Below are 26,520 nucleotides of genomic sequence, written 5' to 3'. Positions count from 1 at the left end.
TTTTATTCAACATCTACTGTAGACCAATGTTAAATGATAAATCAATTCTAGTGGGACTAAATAAATAAATGTGTCATATCGTGTTGAAGTGACAATCTGTTGGTTCATATATTTTAGGTTGATATGATGTGATTAATTAGTAAAAATTTGTTTTATCTGGAAAGCAAAATGTTTTTCGTCATTTAATTTGTGAAAAAAATGAATGTGAAAATGACACAACAACAAACTTTATTCCACGAAGTATAAAAATACGTAGTAAAATAACCAACCCTATAGGATGATCAACGTCACGAAGTAAAATAAAAAAAGGTACAATGGGCTGCAAACCCTAATAACCCTTTTATAGTTTTATTTAAGCATATAACATAGGGGTTACAACAAACATGGTTTAAAGTTCAAACGGAACAATGTTTTCAAGAACGGTTGATCTTTTGGAGAACATGAAGTCTCGCCTCTGCGATGAGTTTGCTATGTTCTTGCACACTTTCACCAACTTCCTTGATTTTCTCTGTTAACTTATCTATTTCCCCCTTGATTACTTTTAGGACAAGTTTCGTGTCCTCCTCATCTTCTTCATTCTCAATAGCATTATCTGCAAGTGCCAACATAGTGTGGATACGGTCTTCTAGCCCGCTGACTAGAGTTGATACGGTCTCTGTCGCTTCTTCGTTGGTTTTTATACCCTTCTCCACCGATTCTTCAATATCAACCAGTTCATTCAGACCGTCCAACTCTTTCTTCAGATCAGCCTTCTTTTTCTCTAAGATAGTGTAGACGCCAGCCCATCCCGCCGCAAGCAGTGATGAAGACAGAGCCCCGAAGCCCGCAACCGCACCAACGCCTGTTGCAATTAAAACTATCGATATGACGGCAGTAATGGCAACAGTAGCACCGAATACAACATTCGCAATTAAAATCTCTTGCTCCAGGTTAGAAATTTCGTCAAGAATCTTTTGTTTAGCCGCACATACTTCCTTCATAAGGGATTCTTGCTGCTCTTTGATCAACTTGAACTGAATCGTGAGCACTTGGCCATCAAAGGGATCTCCCATGGCTTTAAACTTCTTCAGATCCTTCAAGGTTTTCTCATACTTCTTCTTTTTCCCACCAGCATCCTTCTCTGCCGACTCTTTCTCAAAATCTGCCACGGCCTGTCGAATGAGAAGTTGGCCCATTTCTGCGTCCTCGACGCAATTCTCTATAGTATTGAAAATCTTTAAAGTCTCCTTGGTGCTTTCGAAATAAGCCTCGACCAAATCCTTTAGAGCTTTGTTCTCCCACACATCATGGTCGCCTTCAGTAATGAACTTTGCCACACCTTCGGTAACTGTGTACTTCGTATAGGGACACCGACACTACAAGAAAACAGCATCAAACCGACAGGCATATCCATCAGTTTTCCGTCGGAAACGACGATTATCGACGAATTACACACGTAAATGTCCGTCGGTTCTAGAGCGTCGGAAAAAATAATCCGTCGGAAATCTGTCGGAAATTACCAACTGATTTCCGACAAGACAAATACCGACGGATAACCGACAAACATGTTGAGTCGGTAAACCGTCGGTAAATACCGACGGATTTCCGATGGATATCTTACCGACGGATTTCCAACGGATTATGTACCGACGGGTTTCCGACAGCATTATACCGACGGGTTTCCGACAGCATTATACCGACGGGTTTCCGACGGAATATTTACCGATGGGTTTCCGACAGCACGAATACCAACGGAACTACCGACGGTTTCACGATTGATTTTTGAAAAACTCCATCATTTCCGATAGAAAACCGAAGGAATGTTTCGAAAAAATCCGTCGTTTCCGACAGATTACCGACCGATTTCTTCGAAAAAGTCCGTCATTTCTGACTGATTACCGACTGATGTATTTTTTGTATTTTTTTTAAATTGCATAATTATTCAAATTTTAATACTAATTTTTTTGTTAAAATAGAAATGCTTATATAATAATATTTAAAAATTTTAGGGAAATATTATTTCGTACAAACATGGAAAATATTCTAAAAACCGAAAACATAAATATTTTACAAAACAAAGCTAGAATTCAGAAATCTAAAAGGCAGAATGTCTTGTCCGCATCTCGCTCATGAACGCTGCTAGATCCTCATCCCTCTTCTTGTTCTGCTCGTCCCTTCTTTTGTTCTCCGCTTTTTGTTCTTCCATTTCCTTTTCCAATGCTGCAATCCGAGCATCCTTCTCTTGCAGAGCTTGTTGGAACTCTTGTGTGGGAGCAAATGAGTAACCCGTTGATTGAGATAACGGGCTTTGTTGGGAGAGATTTCCAAGTCCAAAAATCCGTCCCTTGTTTTTTTCAGTTTCCTACACATTCATTTTAAAATTTTCAAACATTTTAAAACAAAACAAAGTAAAATCAAATTTAAAAAAAAAAAAAATATTACCTCATAAAAAATCTCGTTTAATTTCTCTCTTCCAAGTTCAACAGTAGACTCTGATCCTTCAGAAGATTGTTGGGAACTGATTATCTCCTCTTGCCGCCTCCTCGAACTCTCAACAACCAGCTTAGCTCTACCATCTTGTATTTGTTTGGTCTTTTTGTTGGTATGCATATCCTCCATCAAAGTAATATGGTCTGGTACCACACCATCCCTAATAGTCTAAAAGAAGTATTTTAATTATATAAAGATTGTCTTATTAATGATAAAAAATAACAATTATACGAAATCTTAAAACTTACAAGTTGGCGTTGTCGGGTATAGGCGCTAACTGGACCATTGTTGTGGGTTGCCATGCCCAACCCGCCACGGTCGCTCCTTCTATTCTGAGAATATTTTGAGGAAAGTGAAACTGTATTTACTTCACCCCAATATTGAATCAAACCTTGGAAGAGATCATCGCTCAACCCTTTTGGCACCTTTCCTTTCTTCCACTTTTGCTTCCACTCATTCAACATCTTAGAATATTGTCTAGCAGCCGCCTTCTTAAACTCTTTTCGAACGTTGTTGGTGATATCCAGATGCCAAGTGAAATCTTGCTAAAAAAAATAGTAAGATAATGCATTATGAGAAAAATATTATAAAACGATGTTATAAAATTAAAGTAATAAAGTTGAAAACTGTACCGCAAATTGCTTAAACCACATTTCTTGTTCTGACGAAGGCATCACTGAAAACTTTGCGTATGGTGTTTTGAGGATTCCATACATCATACGCAAAAGAGATTTTGTGATCCCATTATGCGAATCACAAAACCATGTGGTATTTGGAGCGCCATAAGGATCTAAACGGGGGATAAGTTCTCGTCCAGGTTGAGAAACAAAATCTTCAATGGTCATCTCCATGGGAGCATGTTGTGAAGCTTGTGAATCTGGAATGGGGCTATGACGTGAATCTGGAACCACTAGCTTCTCCAGCAGCATGGTTCCCACATTTGTTTGCAACATAAGAACCATAGTTTCTTTGGAAAAAAAAACAAATTTAGATCCTATATGAATATAGGGAAAAAAAACAACAGAGGCACAAAAAGATGGTAAATTTTAAGCTGAAAAACGATTGGAGTTTGATAATTAAGAAATATAAATCCAGAGTTTTAGTTTAATTAAAGAACATAAATGATTGTTTTACCAAAAACACAAAAATTAGTTTTTTCCAAAAATAACAGTATTAGTTTTTTTCCAAAATCATTTTTAGTTTTTTTCTTCAAAAACTAAATTAACACATAATTTATAACATTAACACATATTTTACAATAATAACAAATAACTAAACTTTCAACCAAAACAAAAAATTTCTAGAAAAAAAAACAAGATAAAACAATTAAACAAAAACCAAATCATAAAAAAAAAACGAAATCTAACACCCTAACAAAAACAAAAACGAAATCCAATTCATCATTCATCAAACCACAGTCTAACAAATCACACTCTAACAAATCTAACACTCTAAATCTTCAAATTAATCTAAAGCCAAATCTTCATAAAATCTAATAAATATACCATAATCCTAAAAAACTAACAAAAATTAAGGAAATATGACAAAAAATGAGAGAACTTACGCCATTCTTTAAAGAGAGCCGCCGGAGTAGATCCGCCGGAGTAGAGACAGCCGCCGGAGTAGAGAAATCCGCCGAAGTAGAGAAATCCGCTGGAGAGAAGAAAGCCGCCGGATGAGGGAAGAAAGCCGCTGGTTTGGACGCCGGAAGTCGCCGGATTGGAAGCCGATTCGTCACCGGAATTTTGGTTACGAGAGCGAGAGAGAGGATCTGAGAGTTGGCGTTATGTCGACGAGTGCGAGAAAGAAGATGAAATGACTTAGGTTTTATCGATGTTACCGACGGAAATACCGACGGAACATCCGTCGGAATTCAATAAAAAATTTAATTCCCCGAGATACCGAAAATTTAATTGTATTTCGTTCCCGGGGTGAAATTTCGCAATCCGTCAGAAAAAACCGACGGATTACCGACATAATACTTTTCCGACGGTGTTCCGACTATTTACCGACGCATTAGATATTAAAACCCTTAATCTTATTATTTTTCTTGACAAATATGCTTATATTATGTAGTTTATATTTTTTCTTGACAAATATGAGTAAATTATGAAAAATAAAAAAAAATTGATAATTTAAAAATCATTCTATTAGTACTTTAGGCAAATAACATATTCATTTTTTTAAAACACAAATTTTGATGATTTTAGTTTAAAAGAAGATTATATAGTCATTGAAACTTCATACTTTATACATCTCTTATTAAATATGTGCGTTATAGAACAAAAATTAGAGGTTTTACAAAACTCCATCGGAAATCTGTCAGTATCCGTTAGTAAAAACCGACGGATTACCGACAGCACAAGGAAAACCGACCAAAATTTTACTAACCCGACGAAAGTTAGATATCCGTCGGTAACCCGTCGGTAATTTCTGACAGATTACCGACAGAATTTACCATTTATTTTTAATTGATTTTTTTAATTATTAAGTTAATTACATTTATTTATTTTACTAAAAATTTTGAAAGCAAATATTTATTTATTACAAATATTTATTACTAAAAATTTTGAAAGCAACGGTCATAAAACGGCTATAAGAACGGATACTTTGGGTCGTCAGAAATCCGTCGGTGATTCGAAAAATGTAAAACGGACATATTTTCTGACGGATTTTCGACGGATATTACTGACAGACTATATCCGTCGGAAATCCGTCGGAAATCCGTCGGAAAAAGTGACGGTTTTTCGACGGATAAAGTCTGTCGGTAACTTACCGACGAAAAACCGACGAAATCATTCGGCGTCAGATAACTGTCGAAAATCCGTCGGTAATTTCCGACAGACAAATTTCCGTCAGTACGTCCGTCGAAAATTACCCTGTTTTCTTATAGTGCGAATAGACTTGGATTGAGGCTTGGCCCTAACGGGGATTGATTCTATCGTTTTCATGGTTTTCTGCTGAAGCGATGCATCATAGGATTTGAGGTGTGTGTGTTCTTCACAAGCGGATTTGTAAGCACTCAGGTGTTCTGCGCATTTCGACATCAAATCTTCGTATAATGCCATCGATGATATTACTGAAAAGGGAAAAAAATCAAGAAAAGGTAGAGCGTTTAGCATCTGCTTCCCAACAAAGACTTTTGGAAACATTCATATTTTGATTATTTTATTTTATACAAATTAACTAATTAGTTACAGTTTTGTAATATAATATTAAGCACAGAAAAAAGATACAGTTACGTTGTAAAAAACTGATGAAGAAAAAGTAATATTATCAGTTATAACAAATAGAAAATACGAACAACACACAGAAAAATTACAAATATGTATTGATATAGTTATATGTATAACCGATTTAGGCCCCGATTGGTAACGGCTGTTACTTATGATTGTAAAGACTTTAACTTTAAAATTTTAGTTGTAGAGAATTTGGTTGTATATGTTTTGATTGTAGGAACTTTAACTGTTAAAATTTGATTGGTAACAAATACTTTTAAAACTGAAGCTGTTACTTTTATTATTAAAATATATTAAACTGATGATAATGAAAAGAAAAATTATTATTATTGAAATGTGTAAAAATAATAATTAATGTGTAAAAATAATTTATATAAAATTTAAATATAAACTTTTAGAGAGCTTTTAAGTATAATAGGAAAAGAAAAAATTAAAATTTTATATTTGTTTAATTTTAAAGTCTGGTTTTCACGCTTTAAAAATTCTCGGAAAACAAAGAAGAAAAAAAAAATGACTTCTAAAGCTTTAAAAAAAATAAAAGTCAGAAAAGTATGATTGGTAAATAAATGGCTGTCAAAGCTTTAATTTTTTTTAAAGTCTTAAAAGTCTTGTACCAATCAGAACCTTATTTTATTATAAATTTGAAAAATATATAAAAAAATAAATATGAGCAAACTAATGAAACAAAAAAAGGTTGTAAAAAGAGAAAATGAGCTTGAAGAAAGACAAAAATTGGATCAGAATAGTGGAGGATATCGATCTCAACCTTCTTTGACCAATATATTGTAGGTTTGAAGTTCGAATGATTTTTAAGGTTAAGTGATCTATAAGAATTTATAGGAGAAAACATGGACGAGGAACCCGTGTGTTTGGTTAGTTACAACTAAAAGTCTCAACAAAAGTCTATCCATCTCCAAAATCAGTAGTCCGTCAGTAAATGTCTTCACCTATATGAGTGATGTCTACACCTGTATGGAGTAATGTCTTCACCTATATATTTAACGACTCCAACAACTAAGATTCGCCTTGGCCCAAAAATGATTCAAATCGTAGCTCCGAGAGAATACGATTAGGGTTTTTGTATATAAAAGAGTAAACCCTAATCGGAGTGAAACAGAGGAATAGGAAGATGAATTCCTTTACAGGTGATCTATTAGCAATTATACTAGCACGATTACCACTAAAGAGTATCACAACTTTTCAACTGGTTTGCAAGCAGTGGAAATCTATAGTCGAGTCTCCATATTTCCGTGAACTATTCCGGTCTCTTCACCAAAACTCACAACATACTTCACCATGGTCGCTCATGTCTGGGGATGGTGGGAAAGAAGTTATATCTCACTACGGATGCACCAACACTTCGGGACTTAAACGATCTCTTTCTCTTTCTCTTTGTCCTATTACTATTTTTCCAATTCATTTAGCTTGAAGGGAAGTATTCACTTGCATGGCCTCAAAAATGACACTGAAGAGGTTGTTGTGTCGATGGACTTCTACGCAGATTGCATGGGATCTGATCAATATCGTATTACCTCTCTCGTGTTGCATCTTGAAACCCAGTCCTTCAATGAAGCGCAGCCCAACCTTACATGACAAACAACAACAATCCACCCGCAAACCACCGCCTCGGCTGGAGTGAGAGAAAACAAGTCCAATGCAAGTGCATTAAACCAGCACCGTAGATCCATAAGAATAAATCCCCAGCCCCTCACTTCCCCACCAAGCCAACGAACCCACCAGTGAAAAAAAAAGACACACGTAGTCGCGAAACCCAGATTTGCCAGATTTAGCCCCAAAGTTGACGTCGTCCTCAAGCCTCTCCATCGATTCTTCACCAGCGACCACCACTACACGAGACTCCGCTTCAGACGTCGAAAAGCTCACCGGAAACAATCATCTATAGAAACCCAACCGAAGTCGAAGGACGGCTTTACTGATTCAAAGCCGACGCCGGAAGGAACAGAGTAACCAGAAAAGAAGAAAAGAGAGCCCTCTTCAGCGCGCAGGAAGGACAAACCGAAGAGGCAAAAGGCTCAGATCTAGGTTTGGTTTGCAGAGAGAAGGGAGAGACAAAATATTTAGAGAGAGAAGTGAAAAACTTTGCAACAAAAATTTACGTATTCCTTCTAATCTATTTCCATATTTCTTTTCCAAAATAATGGATGTTGTTGAAGCTTGATCTCAAAAAGGCTTATGAGAGGATCATATGTGATTTTTTGGAGGACACCCTTTTAGCAACTGGCTTTTCAGACATCTGGGTACGTTGGATATTACAGTGTGTCTCGGGGCCATCTATGAGCTTGTTATGGAATGGGGAGAAGACAAGCTCGTTTAAACAACAACGAGGACTAAGACAAGGGGATTCCTTATCCCCATACTTATTTGTCTTGTGCATGGAGAGTTGTGTCACATGATCGATCTATCTGTGGCGGATAAGAAGTGGAAACCAATAAGTCTCTCTCGAGGAGGACCGCAGTTGTCTCATATTTGCTTCGCTGATGACTTCATCCTGTTCGCGGAAGCATCAGTGGCACAAATAAGAGTGATTCGGGGTGTGCTCGAGCAGTTTTTTATAGCGTTTGGGCAAAAATTCAGTCTTGATAAGTCGAAATTTTTTTTCTCCAGCAATATCTCTAGCGACTTGGAGAAGTTGATAAGTGATGAGAGTGGGATAAAGTCCAATAGAGATTTAGGAAAGTGTCTAAGGATGCCTATTCTTCACAAGCGTATGAATAAAGAGACTTTTGGAAGCATTCTGGAGAGAGTTTCCTCTCGATTATCGGGGTGAAAAAGTCAAGTTCTTAGCTTCGCGGGTCGATTGACTTTGACCAAAGCGGTGTTATCGTCTATACTAGTGCACTCCATGTCTACCATAATCCTGCCACAAGCTACACTAACTGCTTTGGATAAGGTTTTTCAATCATTTATGTGGGGTAGCACACCAGAGAAACGGAAACAGCATTTAGTGGCTTGGGACAAGGTCTGCAAGCCAAAAGGTGAAGGAGGGCTGGGAATTCGAGCTGCTAAGGATATGAATAAGGCGCTTATAGCAAAGGTGGGGTGGCGGTTAATAAATGACACGGATAAACTCTGGGCAAGAGTGGTTAGGAGCAAGTATAAAGTTGGTCATATTCATGACATAACGTGGACTGGAGTAAAGAGTAACTGGTCTTCAACATGGAGGAGTGTGGGGACTGGGTTGCGTGAGGTGATTGGTCCTGGTCACAGCTGGGTCATTGGTGATGGCAGAACTATCAGATTCTGGGTTGATAGATGGTTGTTGTCTGATACACTTTCAGGGAGTGAGTTAGCTACTGTTTACCTGGGAATGAGTTCGTATTGGCAAGAGACTTATGGATTGAGGGAGTAGGCTGGGATATGTCTCGGATTGCTATGTATATTTCTGAAGATAAGAGAATGGAGCTATTGTCTGTTGTTTTTGACACTTCTACAGGAGCAAAAGACAAACTGTCATGGGGACTTACACTAGACGGTAAATTCACGTTGTGATCTGCATACCAAATACTAATACAGAATGATGCTCCTAGACCGAATATGTAAGAATTCTTCAGTCGAATATGGAGCGTACAGGTACCAGAAAGTGTGCACACTTTTCTTTAGCTCATTGGGAATCAGGCATTGATGGTAAATGCGGAAAGACATCGTCGACATTTGAGTGACTCGAATATTTGCACGGTTTGTAAGGGTGGAGTTGAGACAATTCTCCATGTTGTGCGAGATTGCCCAGCTATGTCTGGAGGGTGGTTACGCTTGGTTCCACTACAGAAAAGGTCCGTGTTTTTTACTCAGAATTTGTTTGAATGGGTGTATGATCATCTGGGTGAACATGGACCTCAAGAAGTTTTTCCTTGGGCTATTAAATTCACAATGACAGTATGGTGGGATTGGCAGTGGAGGTGTGGGAATGTCTTTGGGGAACAAGGGAAATGTCGGGATCGAGCAAAATTTCTCAGCGATCTTGTGCAGGAAGTGGCTATGGCGAATCAGTTATCGAGAGGGGGGCAACAACGACCAGTAAGGGTAGAGAGAATGATAGCGTGGAAGAGGCCAGAATCGGGTTGGTTGAAAATGAATACTGATGGTGCCTCTCATGGCAACCCGGGTTTAGCTACTGCAGGAGGAGTGTTGCGGAGTGAGACAGGGGAATGGCAGGGTGGGTTTGCACTGAATATCGGGCGTTGTTCTGCTCCTCTGGCCGAGCTGTGGGGAGTATACTATGGTCTCTGTATGGCTTGGGTAGACTTAGAGATTGATTCTGAGCTGGTGGTGGGTTTTTTGAAGACACGGATAAGTGGGTATCATCCGCTGTCTTTCTTGGCGTTTGTGACATGGCTTCCTCTCAAGGTACTGGATAGTCCGTATTTCTCATGTGTATAGGGAAGCTAACTGTATGGCAGATGGGTTAGCGACCTATGTGTTTTCATTGCCGTTAGGTTTTCACACTTTTGATTCTGTTCCAAATGTAGTAGAGCCCCTGTTCAGGGCTAATCTTCTTGGCCACGCATGGTCCCAAGACGTTTGTTTATAATTTTTTCTATTAATTATAATAAATCACGGGTGACTTTAGTCGCCCGGTCCCCTACCAAAAAAAAACTATTTATTAATTATTTTTTCTAAATTATTTCTCCTGTTCATTGATATATTTAGGTAAACACTATATATGATTGATGACAGTTATGAAATATTCGCTTATATAAAATTTCAATTACAATTGATAGGTGAAAATTTTAAACTTTTATTTCAGATACAAAATTTTTTAAAAATATAAAAGTCAATTGTGTTAAAATTCAAATCTGATTAAAAGAACCATGAAATTAATTGAACGTCAAGGCGAGGCAGGTCGAACTGGTGACCTAGCATATCCTAAACCGTTTCTTTCATAAGACAAACAAAACATTTTTATAATCATGAATTAATCTTATTTTCTCATATTTAATTGATCACCACCATCTATGTATTCGAGATTTGTTTTTCACTATTTTCTTACTCTTCATATTCTTTCTAATCATTTTCATTGTCAAATTTTCATGATAAATGTAATCGTTACTTTTACCGTCTGGTTCTTTGTGATACTCTTCTTCTTCCTCTTCCTCATCAGCTTCCTCACATTCTTCCACTGAATAATCATTTAAAACCCTTATTTTAGACTATCACACAACTTGTTAACTCATCAAAACTCTAAGACCAAAATCATTGCCTTTTGTCTCGTAAAATTTTTGCAATCCACATACCAGATTAGTCACTACATGAACCCAATTGTTGATACTTTCACCTATATACTTAGATCCACACATATTGAAACTTTTTAAACCAAAATCTTTAATAGTACGAAATTGCAAATTACTTGTAGAGAAAGTAATATGAACACATGTATAGCTAATAAAACATGTGTGCTTGTCATCGATTCTTCCTCTTTAAACCTCAAAAATTAACTCAAACAACATCTAATCAAGATCTTGCGAAGTCATTCCTTCTTTCTTTGACCCAAAAATAATTTTACATAAACAATAATAAATCATCTATAAAGTCATACATAAATATGTTTTAAATTTTTGATAGTTAAATATTAATAATACTTAAACTTCTTATAGAGTTTAAAATTTATAATAAATTTCTATGGAGGTATTTATAATATTTTAAAACATCCTATAAAGTTTAAAAATTTATAATATTTGAACTTTTTTAAAATTTCAATAATTATAATATGTTAAACTTTTGAAATTTTTAAATTTGGACGCATGATAAATCAAGCTTTCTGCTCATTCGTAGTTGGAAACATATTAGTCTTATTAATAATGGTTCTCAGTCATTGTCTAAATTTTTCTAGCCGATGTGGGACGTTGTAAATACACTTATTTATAAATATTTTATTATAGAAATTTAACATAATTTCAAAAATGTTAAATATTGAGTTGTCTGATCGAGATTGGTCGTTCTAAAAAAAAATCTTAATATAGAAAATTCTGGAAATTTAAAAAATGTTAATTAGTGACATGTCGAATCCCGATTGGATGTTTTATATCCTAGGTGGACAGTTTTTAGAGCTTATAGCTTCTACTTGTATTACAACACTTATTTATAAATATTTTTATATAGAAATTTAACATAATTTCAAAAATATTAAATATTGAGTTGTTTGATCGCGATTGGTCGTTAAAAAAAAATCTTAATATAGAAAATTCTAGAAATTTAAAAAATGTTAATTAGTGACATGTCGAATTCCGATTGGATGTTTTATATCCTAGATGGAGAGCCTTTGGAGCTTATAGCTTCAACTTTTATTTAGTATAGATTATAGATTTATTAATGATAGCACTTATCTTCACCCGAGAACCCTAATCCTAAAACACGCATGCTTTAGCAAAAAACCCTGATCCCATTGACAGAGAGAGGTAGGAAGATATGAATTCGTTTTCAGAGGATCTAATGGCAATTACTCTTTCGAAATTACCAATAAAGATTTTCACAGCTTTGAAACTTGTTTGCAAGCAATGGAAATCGATCGTGGAGTCTCCATATTTCCGTGACTTGTTTCGGTCTATGGACCAAAATTCAGATTCTTCATCATGGTCGCTCATAGATTGTGGTAATGACAAAGAAGTCATAGCTCACTACAGATTCAACACTTGGGGACTCGAACGATATCTAGCTAGGCTCTTACATCTCGTCATTCCTAACCAAGAAGTTTGAGAGCCAGAAACAACTACAGAGTCTAGGCTTACAGTACGGATGCTCGTTTAATATTGCTCAGTGAAGTCCCTATGCCTGCGAATAACCGATCCTTGTACGTGGCTAATCCAGTTTCACAGAATTGCGAAAAGATTCCTCCTCATCATAAGGGAAATTCGTGTCCTTTGGGAATTGCCACACGAACTAAGAATGGTGTTCTTTTCGATTACAAAGTTGTTCTGTTTGATCACTCTGATTCGTCTGTTCGATTCCTACACCACTGCAAAAAGTTTATAAGCAACGCAATAAAAAAGTTTATGAAAACAAATTTTTATAACACATAATAAAAAGAAAAAAAAATGAAAATTATAACCACAATGACATATGAGCATTCGATAATTCAGAGATATGAAATAGAAACTAAAAAAACTAAAATTTACTATAACATAATATTTCTTTTCAAAAAAAAAAATATATTACATATACCACTTAATAAAAAAGAAATTAAAAAAATATATATATATAAAATCTTATTTCAAATCATCACAGATTTCAAATGATAGATTTAAAACTTTTTTGAAAAAATATATTTAATATTTTAATAAATTTAGAATTAAAACTTCTCCACAACTTATCAAGAGAATTGAAACGTGTCACGATCTTCTTCATGAATAACTTGTTTTTATATAATAAGATTTTCTTGATAAAATATTTTTATATATTAAAGAACTAAAATTAAAACCCTATTTTAAAATATCAGAGAAATTTTATTGCTAATAAGAGAAGAAGGTAATATTTGAGAAAAATAACAAAAAATCAAAATATATTAAAACAAATTTAAAACTTTTTAACCTTTATTTTTGTGTATGGCACCCGGGAACTAGATACATTCTGGTATAAACCCTAGCGCGCACAACCCTAATCTCATTGACAGAGAGAGATAGGAAGATATGGATTCGTTTCCAGAGGATCTATTGGCAATTATACTCTCGAAATTACCAATAAAGATTTTCACAGCTTTGAAACTTGTTTGCAAGCAATGGAAATCGATGGTGGAGTATCCATATTTCCGTGACTTGTTTCGGTCTATGGACCAAAACTCAGATTCTTCCTCATGGTCGCTCATGGGTTATGGTAATGAAAAATAAATAGTAGCTCAGTACAGATTCAACACTTGGGGACTCGAACGGTCTCTAGGCTCTTACATCTCGTCATTCCTAACCAAGAAGTTTGAGAGTCAGAGAAACAACTACAGTGTCTGGCTTTACAGTACCGATGCTGGTTTGATATTGATCAGTGAAGTCCCTATCCATGTGAATAACCGATCCTTGTACGTGGCTAATCCAGTTTCACAGGAATGCGTAAAGATCCCTGCTCCTCATAATAAGGGATATTCGTGTCCTTTGGGAATTACCACACGAATTGAGAAAGGAGTTCTTTTGGATTACAAAGTTGTTCTGTTTGATCACTTTGATGAGGAGAGCAGAGATATTCGCTTGCTGATATATTCATCTGAGACAGGTTTGTGGACTCTCGCCACTGTCAATTTGTATTTGCCAGGGTTTCATTGTCAAACACCCATTAGTTTGCACGGGAGTATTCACTGGATCGCAACCAATAGTAATGAAGATGATGTTGCTGTATCCATCGATTTCTACGCAACTGGCACGAACTCTGTTGAAAGCCGTGTGACTTCTTTCCCTGATTCCGGACAACATTCCAGATTCAATAGATCTTTTTCAACTTGTCAAGGATCTCTCATGTATATGAGAATAGTCTCTGTTACCAAAGCTGATGGAAGTGTAGAGGATATGCTATGTGTATGGAGGCTAAAGAGCGGAGAATGGCAACTAGTATCTTCTTTAATATATACTGCTTTCAAGTATTTCCCGATGGGAATAAACCATTTTGATGCTAATACAATATATTATTGGAGAAAGGAGGACCGAAGTTTGCTATCTTTTAACGTACGCAATGAAAAGTTTGTGCTCGAGAGAAAGTTGAAACATAGCCACGACCTAACAGGATCATACTTTTCCTCGTTCGTCCTCCCACAATGGCTGCATAAGATTCCCAAGACGGTGAGAGAATAGTTTCTTCATTTGTTTTTGTAATACTCTTAGTTCCCTTACGCAAGAGGAATGAGGTGTGTAGTATCGTGTTTGGTCTTTAATAAGAGAGAAGAACAGAAAAAAAAAATTTGTTATGGCATTTTGAAGGTTAAATAAATTATATTGAATCGTTGTGTCTAACTTATATGCAAGCTCATCAGCAAATCTAAATTTGCATGTTGAGTTACGAAGAACATACAGAGCAATTAACAATACTCTGTATATGAGAATAGTCTCTGTTACCAAAGCTTCCTTGGCAAACAAGTAAAATATATTAAAAGACTCTGTATATGAGAATAGTCTCTGTTACCAAAGCTGATGGAAGTGTAAAAAAAAATTTGTTATGGCATTTTGAAGGTTAAATAAATTATATTGAATCGTTGTGTCTAACTTATATGCAAGCTCATCAGCAAATCTAAATTTGCATGTTGAGTTACGAAGAACATACAGAGCAATTAACAATACTCTGTGAAACGAGAAGCTTCCTTGGCAAACAAGTAAAATATATTAAAAGACTATCGCAAGAAATATGAAATGTTTGGGAAACTACTTGATTTCTGTTTAATTTCGAGTGATACAAACACCATCAAATATTGCAAGACAAATAAAAAGTACGAGGTTAGTTCTTGATTCGGATGCTTCGGCTTGTGTTGGGATTGATACCGTGAGTTTCTCCTGCATATGGACCCGTTTGTGTCCTGATACCTCTGACCTGTCCTCTATGTCTAATGACTTTTTTCATGTGCTTGTTCTTCAAAATAAAAATTCAAGATCCCAAAACATCTGAATTTGATGCAAAGAAATAGGTCATAAAGAAATGAATGTTGCAGAAACTGGCAGTCCAAGATTTTTTACCCGGTACTTCGTTCTGGGGGTTTTAAAGTACTTGTTGCGTTGCCGGGTTAATCCTCTGCTGCTAGGGATCTAGGTTTTGGTGGAGATTTAAAAAAAAACAAATGGTAAGGAACGTTAAACTATATATGGTGCTAGGTAGAGTAACAAATTACGTTTGTTGTGTGCTTTTGAACATTCTAACCTGATTTGGAATCAGTCGTTTTCCATCCACGCGTTCTGGCCATGATGGGATCAAATGTGGTTTCCTGAAGCAACACAAAACGTGCCACTGAGAGAAACTGTATATTCAAGATTGTACTACCACAAATTGTACTACCACAAATTGTATATTCAAGATTTGTGAATTAGAAAATGTTATTGTAATGTATTGTTATTATTATTACTACCTTGAATAGATCTCTGCTTTGGCAGCTCGTTTAGCTTCTTGTATCTGTTTCACTTGTTCGGTAAAATCATCGAATGCCTTTAGCTTCCTGGTTAGTTAGATCCGATATAGAAAAATTATTGATACATCACAATCTTCAAAAAGGATCGATGATGAAAATTAAAAAAAAAAAAAAAAAAAGCGATCACCTATTTGATAGTTTTTGAACTTTATCAGACTTTTGAAACAGTAGAACCAAGGACTTCATTGCTTCCAAGTTTTCCCTCTAGAGCTGCTCGAAGTTTCAACAATTCCTCGGTTTGCATATCAACCTGCTGGTGCTTATGTTTCTCTCCTTTTTTTATTCTTTTCTTCTCTCGCTTTGTCAATTGTCATCGGATGAATAAAGGGAGATCAGCTCCACACAACAGTTACACAAAAACCTTTTACGACGGGAGCAATTTGGAGATTTATTAAAGGTGTGTCTATATAAAGAAACAATCTTAAAGGGGTCGGTTAAAACCCTAATAGGGGCTTAAACATTGAGGGTATAATTGTCTTTTATGAATATCATATTCTTATTCCAGTCCGAAAATTTATTGGGTTCACCCCTAATCGTAAACAACTATCATTTGACCTGAAAACTTGTTACATGATAGGTCTAATGCCTCGAGATTAGTCAAATTTGCCAGGAATCGTGGGATGTCGCCTGTGAATGCGTTACCTGACAAGTTTAGAAGATGCAGTTCCACCAAAGAGCCAATGGATTCAGGGATTTTGCCAAATATTTTGTTTGCAGAAAAATTAATGGCTCTAAAGTCTTGTCGGATCCGCTCAAAACTCATCTCTTCTCCTTTATTCACAAAACGTAAAGCTTTGCAATTGATCAAAGACTTTGGAAAATTCCCCTCCAGCTGGTTGCCACTTATGTCTAGTGATTGTAAGTTGGTAGTATTGGCAAATATGTCCGGAAGAGTTCCATTGAAGTTGTTGTTCCTCCGACTTAACTCAGTATAATCGAAACGCCTTAAAACATGAAGGAATCGAGCTAGTGAAGAGATTGTTAGACAAGTCTAGAAAGTTTAACCATTCAAGCTTGCATATCCAAAAGGGAAATGGTACTCGAAATAAATTCGAACTCAGATCCAAACACTTGGATCATTGTTTCTTTTGAAGATACTTCAAAACTGCTGAAAGAATTGTGAGAAAGCATCACCGACGACAGTCTCCACAACCAACCTGGAACTTCACCTACCAAATGATTATGAAAAAGTCCAAGATCTACAAGTTTAGAAAGGTTTCCTAGTGAAGAAGGGATCTCTCCTGTGAGATCATTATACCCAAGGCTAAGGTTTCTTAGATGCTTTAGATGGCCTATTGAAGTCTGATATATCTATTAGAAGAAAGCTCAAGATATATGAGTCGAGAAAGGTTTCCTAGTGAAGAAGGAATCTCTCCTTGGAGATTGCAACCTTAAAGGTATAGGCTACTGTTAGTTTTTAAAGAGCTGTTGAGAAAGGTGGTACGAAGGTTGAGTGATATCACCTGGCCAGATTTATTGTCGCATGTGACACCCTTCCAAAAACAACAATCGTTGTTCTTATTCCACGGATTTGGTTTAGACTCGTAAATTGGAAACTCGTCTCTGAATTTCAAAAGACCGTCCCTCTGGTCTTGGCGGCAAAAATGGAGCAAAGGAGAAGCTAGAGTGTATTAAGAGGGAGAGATAGTGGATGGTAATAATACAAGAAAACGAAGTCATCATTGTTATATCTGCATTTTGAGTTTGTGTTGTAATTAATGAGTAAATCTGTGCTTCAGTCACTAGTTCTCTTTAAAAAGAAGAAGAGGAAGTAGAAACCCTTAGTGGAGCTGTGACTTATAGCAAGTCTTGCGTCAAGTCGTCGATTCAGTACTTTTGACTTGTCTTAGTCTTTACGTTAATCCATTGTGCCATTTATCTCAAAAATTTCCTCCGAAACCACTATATTCATTCAAATGTCCACTAAAACACTTCTCACGATTACTAATCTCAAATTTATATTTAGCTTCTTTTGTATCCTTTTTTTCTTTAAAGTTTCTCTGTTATAATTGGATATATAAGGCTAGAGCCGGCTTTGAGGCCAAGCAAGCCAAGCATGTGCTTGCCGCCGTTTGTGAGATAAGTACTATTTTGGCCCTAAATTTTTAAAAAGTTTTCTTCAGCTCAGTTGGTTAAGGGTGTTGCTGAGGCAGTGAGAGTTTCACCATCAGCTGTTATTGCATTCTTTTGTTTTTTCATTAATTTGTTGGCCTATATTTTTTTTGTCTTGTATTGTAGCCCATTTATTCTCCGCAATGGGCTACAAATGTGCTCTAAAAATCTTATAAAATCTTGATAAGTTAGCTTGGTTGTTTCTAATAAATTATATAGATTATTTTGAGAAACATTCTAAAATTGATATAATTAAAATATTACTTGTTTTTCCTGATTAGGATTATTTCCCTATATTAATTTAGAAACATTTTATAAATAATATCATTAAAATAACAATTACTTTTACACTGGTGGTTGACCAAAAGTTGATTAATACTTCTACATCATGTGTAAGGTTTGAGCCTCAGTAAATGAGTTCTTGCATATTAATGATACATGCAAAATTTATACAAAGAAATGTAAAAAACTTAACTATTGAAACGAAAAGTTGTTACAACAAATACAAATAAATTATAACAAAAAAAACAAAAAATTTTCAATAAACATAGGATACAATACAAGTAAAGAAACAGCTACAAAATTCTCATTTTCTTAAATAAAATGGAGAAAAAAACAAATATTTTACAAATTGTACGATTAAAAGTTTATTGAGATTGTTAATATTGTATGTAGTTCAAAGAACAAGAAAAAGCAAATATATTATTTAAAAAGTAGGATTAAAAATCGCTACTTTTATTAACACTTGAACTCTCTTGCGATTTATCTTAACAAACCGCCTCGGAGGCATCCTAGATTAGGTTATTGTTCGTGTGTGCCTTTTTCCTTGTGTAACAAGAAACCTTTGCCGACTTGAAACACAAACGTGGCTCATATGTAACACATGATCAGATTCTCTAATTAGATCCAGAAGCCCAATATACTAGTGGTTATTTATATCTTACTAGATAAGGACCGTCTGATCCGTCTGATGTGCGGGTTTCAACCTCTCCATTCTCCATCAATATCATGGGTCGCTGGTTTGGATATGGGCTAGTATAATGTCCTATCCCATGACATCTGAAGCATTGGATATCTCGGTTTCTAGTGTGAGTAGCCTCCACTTTTTCTTTTGACTCTTGTCCAACAACATTTGGCTTAGCTCCCACATTTGGTTTGAAGTCTGTCCTAGGCCGAAAACTTGACTTATCCTCCTTGTAGTAACTCGGCTTTGAACTAGAACCAACGACTTGTCGAGTATTGCTCTTTCTCTTAAGTTGCTCCTCAATCAGAATTGCCTTGTGCAACATCTCTTTCGAGTCCTCATAGGTCTGCAACTCCATTTGATCTTGAATATTTCTGGCCAATCCTCCTAGAAACCTTGTCATAGTTGCATCTACTTCTTCTTCAATATCAGCTTTAATCATAAGAGATTCCATCTCCTGGAAGTAATCCTCTACACTCTTGCTGCCTTGATTTAGACGTCTCAATTTCTGATGCAACTCTCTGTTGTAGTGGCTGGGCACAAACCTTTATCTCATAACTGTCTTCAATTCATCCCATGTTTCAACAGGTTGGACACGTCGGCGCATCCTACTAGTAACCAGTTGATCCCACCAATTGATCGCATAATCATAAAACTCTTTAGCAGCTACTTGAACCTTCTTGCGGTCTGGATAGTCTTGACATCTAAAGACTAACTCCATTTTCTTTTCCCACTCCAAGTAAGCATCTGGATCATTCTTTCCATAGAATGGTGGTATTTTCAACTTGATTCCTCTCAAATCATCATCATTTCTTCCTCTAACCTCTCTGTTTCGCCTTGGACGCCTTTGACCCTCACTAGACGAATTGCTTCTTTGGTTGTAGTAGTCGTCTTCTTCATTTCTGTTACGCCTAGGTCGATCTCTGCCCCTCTGATCGTGTTCCCCTTCAAGCTGTTGTTGAGGCTGTTGCGCTCTTTCAATCTGCTGGTGCATAGCCTCTATTTCAGTGTGAAACACTTGAGTAAAATGCCCCGTCAAATCTTGCATTTGGATAGGCGAAAGACCTGCCACTTGTTCTCTTCTTGGGCTGTTGTTTCCGGAGTTATCACCTTCATTAGAAGACATTTTTCACTACAAAACTGAACAAACGGTTAATAGTAAAATATCTCACTAGTGTTTCTCTCAAGTGTTTCCCACAAGTGTTTCACTCAATCTCTCAAAATGTTCTCACAATAGTGGTTCTCTCCGAGGTTCCAATAAAACTAATCCCACTCAACTCAATGAGATACCAAAGGTTTCCAGTAATTTGTTACCCAAAAGAAACAAAATGGAATTGATCTATGAAATGAAATAAAATAGAATCAGATTTTTTTTTGGTAGAATAGAATGGGTTCTTCTTCTTCTTCTTTTTTTTTTTGAAAGGTAGAAGATGAAAAGATAGAAGATGAAAAGATAGAAGATGAAGAGATAGAAGATGAAAAGATAGAAGATGAAGAGATAGAAGATGAAAAGATAGAAGATGAAGAGATAGAAGATGAAAAGATAGAAGATGAAAGGTTTTGATTTGAAGAATACCAAAAGTCCTTGAGCGGGCTCTGATACCACTTGATGTGATCCTCCCAAGGAATCGACGCTCTAAGGTAGGTAGACTGATCATCCTAGAACTCTGATGGCTCGCGAAGCTGGATGATAAGGCGTGAGATAAACTCGAAAATCCTTATGCCCCAAACTCTCTTAAAACAAACCAAACAAAGCAAGGCGGTGAAACTTTAGATAGAAGCTTCGCGGAGACAGATGGCAAGGCGTGAGACGAATCCCAAAAATCATTGTGCCCTAGACTCTCTTGTAACAACTCTTCAATCCTCAGCTAGTGAATGGAAACGTCAAGTGCTGTGGAATCACTTGATATACCAGAAACTCTTTGATGTAACCCACCAAGGAGAAAGAACAAGTTCCAAAGGAACAAAGGAATTTACCACTCTCAAATAAAAGATAAAAGATTTCTTGATTGAATGATTTTCTCAAATGAGATTACATGTGTTTATATAGGGATAGAAAACTTGGTCACAAAGCCAAGTATTGATTATTCTTGAAACTAAAAACATTAAAGATACTAAGTTGAATGAAGACCAAACTTTTGGTGCATGTTTCCTTCCTCCAAAGTGACTTTTGGTGCATATATCTCATATTTTCGTCACTCTTCTTAGACCACAAAATAAAGTGATTATTTTGGGCTTTCTTGGGCTTGTATTAGGCTCAAAGTGGACTGGACTTGATAGATATCATCTCCAATACAATTTCCCATGTTCTCTTTGCTCCAAATATCTTCAAATATCAATTGAACAGCTCCAGCAAGCTGTTTGGTCTTTGCCCTTGTCATTGGTCCAACAGGTACAAGCATATCATCCTCAGGAACAAGCTCAGCTTCCACTTGATCATCCTCATTGCTTCCCATTATCATATCACAAGTCTACACACGTCACACTATTCCAACGTTCACAAGAGATGATTTTAGAAAAGTTCAAAACGCAAAGTTTAAAGGAAAAGGACCAAAAAGAAAGGCCGCGTCCTTAGGTTGAGTGCGGATGCCATGTCACTGACGCTAAGCATACATCCTTGGGTTAAACGCGGCGTTGTGCGTTAGGACTCGTCGCCTCATTAAAACTTTCTCCAATAAACCTCATGGGAAAAATCCAAAGTAAGGAAAAAGAGTACGAGTCATGATCCTAACGTCTATGGCGCCCTCATCCTTGGGTAAGGACGAAGGCCGTACGGACGGTCTCGCCGATGGTTGCCTTGGCCGATTCGATCTCTTGGTCTTCTTGGACGAAGTGGTTGATCCTTTGCCTTGAAGTCCTGGATGAGCTCTTGCTCCGCGTGGTTGCACCGGGAGTGATCCTAGGAATGATGGCTTTGAGTTGTCCCGCGGGTGACACAAGTATTCCGCTGGTGTCCTGATCTGGTGCGAGTGTTTCTGGATGCGTCTCCGGTCTGGTGCTCACATCAGTATCCCTAGTACGGTTTGGACAGAAAAAAGTGTTTTGCATTCGTCTCTGTGTACCAGACATAAGTTTGAGATTATGTATTTTAAATGAAAATTTTGGCATTTGAAATTACGTAAAACCGTCATTGTCTCAGTTGTTTTAATTTTAAACGTTTAAAGCTTTATTTTTTTTAAAACTATATAACATGGCCAATTTTAATTTTACCAAAAATATATTAGGCAATTGTGATGCCCTTGTGTTTTTTTTTTTTTTTTAATCTAATGTTAAATTATATTCAAGAGAAAAAATAAACGTTTTACAAAGCTTGGATATAAATTGTTTCGAATCATTTCAAATCAAAAGAGTTTCATATTAATATAATCTGGCCTCAAACCAAAGTCGGATGCTTGAACCGTCATCATCCTTGATTGTTCTCAAACGATTACGGATATTCTTGTCAATGAGTTTGACAAGTTTCAAAGCCGGAGAAGGTGTCTCACTATGCCGCTGTTCATTCCGCTCCCGCCAAAGGGAATGGATCGTATTCTGAAAAACATATCCCACAATTAATCTCCTGGTTTCTGTGTACAACTTGCGATGAAATTTTGATAAAGAAAGCAGATGTTATAGGAGAAAAAGGTACGGAAAGGGCATAAGGAAGTACCTTGATATGTGAAATATATACTTGTCCTCTTTCCGGTTTTAAATGAAGAATTTGACTTCTGCGTAAACTTCTTTAGGAGAGTTAAGGAGTGCTGAATTGTCTATTTGGCCCTACATTGAAACCCAATCAGGTGGAGCACCATCCTTCACGTTTCCTTTAGGATAGACAATAAATGTCCTGTTTGCAAATAAATATATATACTCTTACTATCAAATGTGTCTTTGTAACTTGAGATGCAAGGAAATGCACAAAACCGTAAAGTAAAAGAATATGTACCAGTTGTATCCACGGGATTGAAAAGGACGGGATTTGTACTTCTCGACGTTCCGAGAGTGGCGAGTTTTGTGAAAGTTTCGATTTTGAGACAATACGTAGACGGTTGACTAACTCTCCACAATTCTTTCCTGTCAGAGAGCTTATTGGCGAGATTGGGCTATCAATAACGGAAATGGAAGATGTTGCTGTTGAAGGTTGTGTTGTTACGAGTTTCATGAATTGGAATGCAAAGAAACAACAAAAGAAGCAAACCAAGCAAATTGCTCCATAGTTTGTCTTTCTCTTCTCCTCTTGATACATGTTTTCTTCTTTCTTTATCAGACCCTTTTCAAACATGTTTAATCCAGTGAGTTGATAAGTGTGACGGTAGTTATTTATAATTAAATCAAAAGATTGATATAAGTAATGGCGTTAGTTAGATATATTTTAATTATAAACACAAAAAGGGTGAGTTAGGTATATATGTATCATATATATATACAGTAGCCACATTTCTTTTGATTTTTGGCTTTTTATATTTGGTGTAAAAGACTAGACAGTTCCTAATCGCAAAAAGTTACTTCAAGCATACATAAGGATGTACGTGGCTTGAGACTTTTCACATTATAACTTGGATTACGCCTAGATATAGATTTCCTGAACTATCTACCAGATTTGTCCAAAAAGAAAAAAAGAATTATCTACCAGATAAGATTTTCACAACACGTACGTGTTTGAACTAATAATAAACTATAGAAATATATGCACTTAGACCTACTTTCTCTCAATCTTATTGCACTTAAACCTATATTTAGTTATTGCTATACTTTTGTCAAGTTTTTTTACATTTTACCTTTCACTTCTTCTTAAACCTTACAATCTTCAATCTAAATAAACTATTAACTGAATTACTAACTAACTGAATCACTGTAGCTAACCCGTTTCACTATAGTTACTCAATTTTTTTTTGTTTTTTACTCCAAAATTCTAAACCTGATAAAAGTAAAAATTTAAATCAACCAAAATCTCCAAATTTCTCAACCCCCAATTTCCGAAACCCTAGATCCCCAAATGCTCAAGCCCTAAATCCCCAAATACTCAATTCTCAATCCCTAATTTCCCAAATCCTCAATCCCTAATTCCCCAAATTCTCAATCTATAACCCAACCTTCATCCCCTTTTTGTCGGAACCCCTTTACTCCCATGCGAATGGCAGATAACCGTCGCATTTCTCGATTCTTCAAACCCTCGTCAAGCGCTTGCGCTGGTACATCCGGCAATGAATCCGCCGAATGTGATGACCTTCTCCCACGCCGTCTGTTCACTACGGATCGTTACCCTGATGCTAGGCTTAATGTGTACTCCCGGCCAGATATCCTCACCGCCATGTACAAGGTTCTTAAAGGCACTCCAGAATTTGAGAGGATTCTTGGGTCTTGTTTGGGGTCTCTTTTCAGGCTTCGGATTATTGAGTCCCCTATATCCTGTAAGTTACTCCACTCTCTCCTTTGTAGACAGGTTCTATCCAAAAAAAAATACGAAATGTGGACTTTTTTTGGTGGATACCCCATGAGATTTTCCTTGATAGACTTTGGAGGTGTTACTGGTTTACCTTGTGGCGAATTTCCTGAAGACTACGATCCCGAAGATGACCCTACTCCTGATGCTGATGGTGAATGTTACTCAGACAAGTTGATTGGGGAAGATCGAAAGGCAACTTTAGCTGATGTCCACAATACTTTTGCAAACCCTGCCATCACTGATCAAGATTGGAAGCTTCGTCTTGCTCTTCTTCTCATTGTTGATGGTGTACTGATTGCCTCCAGCCAAACCCATAGACCGACGTGGAAGTATGTCGAGATGCTTAAAGACATTGATTCGTTCCTAGCATTCCCTTGGGGTAGAGAATCTTTTCTGAAGACTATTTCCACAATGAGACCTGATTTGAAATCCCAACCAAAACCAGTAGTTAAAAGAGCTAGACGCCAGGCCAATTTTCCTAAACCGGTGGACCCATTACAGAGTTTCACTGAGAAGCTGCAACAGAAGACTTTTCGTTTGCATGGCTTCCCTCTAGCCCTTCAACTGCTCGCATACCGTAACATCTCTGGCTTACTTGATAAGATACAAGGGGCTGGTGATCCACGTACATTTTTGGAATGGGATTCAATTGGCCTTCCAAAGAACAATCTACCGCTAACTGATGTATTATCTGTAGAGCATTATTCAGGCGTAAGTTCTTTATTCATTTTGCTTTTTTCACCATATCCACATGGATACAATTTAAAAATTTATTTTGTATCCACAATCGCTGTTATCAGTAACCCCTTATCTTGATGTTGTTCCACCGGAACCCGATTGGGGAGAGTGGGACGATGAAGTTAAAGATAAAAAGATTAAACATTTGCAGTCTAAAATTAAACAAGGGCACATTTTCACAAAGAAGGAGTGGCCTGGTGGCGATTGTTCTTTGCCATTGATATCTTTCTCTGAAAAGAAGGCGCCAGTCATACATAGGAAACACATTGTGCCAAGGCGTAAAGAAGTTTCTTCAAAACTTCGTGTAAAACACGATCCACCAAAACCATGTTCCTCAATGTCTAGGAGGCCCCGCGTCCTCAATGCAAATACTGACGAGGACTGGGTGGCTGATTTCAAAGTATCTTTGGAGAAAGAGTTCCAGTCTTTTAAAGAAGCTACAGAAAGTAAGTTTAAGATATTAGAAGCTGAAAATAAGAAACTTCAAGAAAAGATCAACGCACTCAGATTCCGTAGCAGGTTTAGACAACGGTTTCGACGCCCTCTCTGGTTACTAAGGAAACCTGCACATTTTAATCCTCCGAACAAAAAGGATTCCGCAACATCCAGTGTGCCAAAAGATCAGTATACTAACGCTCCCGATGATGCAGCAGATAACGTAACCCTCAGGACACCATTACCAATTGCTAACTTATCTCCTACCAAACCAGTTACCTCTCCTAATGATATTCTATCAAGCGATCACGACTGGGTACAATATGTCCACCCATTTTGTACCAAGTTAATTCACTCATATCTGCATTGTGACTAACCATTGTCCTTAACACTGAGCTCTCTCTTTAATTACGCAGGATCCTTCACCTGAAATCATTCCTCCCACTAACACTCATGGAACTCAGGATGTGTCCCCTGATTTTGTTTCGGATTCTGGTATCAAACCCGTTTATGACACCGAAACTAAGGTTAGCGACATTTCCATCTTTAGTATTAAACCTACCTTTGTATGACACCCGTTTATGACACCGTTTATTATCTAACCAACTTTTTGGTAGCAAGGATCTCCTTTGTATGACACTATCACCAAACCTCAACCGTATACCACATTGTTAAATGACTTCATAGGCAACTCTAGTCAGCATTATGTTCCAGACAATGAACCTTATGGGATTGAGGTATTTAGCTGCCTGTCTTATGAACTTTCAACTAACCAAACATCTTAGAGGTTGCCACTCTAACTTGTTGTACCCATGCGCATATCATTCAGAATATTGATGTTGCTAATGTATTGGAAGCCCCTTGTCTTACATTTACTCTATATCGTCGTGAGGTTTAAACCTACTTAAAGTGTTATCTCTCATATTTCACATATTTATCATCCTTCCTATACTCATATAACTTCTTCAGGTCTCCCCCGATGAGTCTCCCGTTGGGTCCAAGGAAGCAGACAACGACGACCAGCAGGTAAAAATTC

At 36.8% G+C, this 26,520-nt stretch overlaps 1 protein-coding gene and 6 pseudogenes across 2 annotated transcripts; 2 read left to right on the top strand and 5 right to left on the bottom strand.

The window, feature by feature from the left end:
• Window positions 1-413: 413 nt before the first annotated feature.
• On the bottom strand, window positions 414-1,646 carry LOC104790471 (UPF0496 protein At3g28270 pseudogene; annotated as a pseudogene).
• Window positions 1,647-1,972: 326 nt separating this feature from the next.
• LOC147942301 (uncharacterized) lies at window positions 1,973-4,890 on the bottom strand. The gene is made up of 4 exons (XM_087455581.1): window positions 3,102-4,890; window positions 2,718-3,014; window positions 2,422-2,637; window positions 1,973-2,341 (listed from the first exon to the last, which is right to left on the bottom strand). The coding sequence occupies exons 1-4, from the start codon at window positions 3,429-3,431 to the stop codon at window positions 2,075-2,077; spliced, it is 1,110 nt and encodes a 369-aa protein (XP_087311707.1). The 5' UTR covers window positions 3,432-4,890; the 3' UTR covers window positions 1,973-2,074.
• Window positions 4,891-6,776: 1,886 nt separating this feature from the next.
• On the top strand, window positions 6,777-14,491 carry LOC104698716 (putative F-box protein At3g28280 pseudogene; annotated as a pseudogene).
• On the top strand, window positions 12,132-12,815 carry LOC109133290 (putative F-box protein At3g28280 pseudogene; annotated as a pseudogene).
• Window positions 14,492-14,997: 506 nt separating the features above from the next.
• On the bottom strand, window positions 14,998-16,124 carry LOC147942300 (protein THALLO-like; annotated as a pseudogene). The gene is made up of 5 exons (XR_015559520.1): window positions 15,938-16,124; window positions 15,751-15,833; window positions 15,546-15,609; window positions 15,365-15,433; window positions 14,998-15,260 (listed from the first exon to the last, which is right to left on the bottom strand). The product of XR_015559520.1 is annotated as a protein THALLO-like (transcript).
• A 215-nt stretch (window positions 16,125-16,339) lies between these two features.
• Window positions 16,340-17,493, bottom strand: LOC147942299 (receptor-like protein Cf-9; annotated as a pseudogene).
• Window positions 17,494-22,243: 4,750 nt separating this feature from the next.
• On the bottom strand, window positions 22,244-23,180 carry LOC109133453 (uncharacterized; annotated as a pseudogene).
• Window positions 23,181-26,520: the final 3,340 nt, after the last annotated feature.

The sequence above is a fragment of the Camelina sativa genome, chromosome 6 (genome assembly GCF_030686135.1).
Source record: "Camelina sativa cultivar CO46 ecotype springtype chromosome 6, ASM3068613v1".
In the NCBI taxonomy this organism is placed as follows: domain Eukaryota; kingdom Viridiplantae; phylum Streptophyta; class Magnoliopsida; order Brassicales; family Brassicaceae; genus Camelina; species Camelina sativa.
The sequence above is the reverse complement of the archived record's forward strand: the minus strand, read 5'-3'. Positions and strand labels throughout refer to the sequence as shown.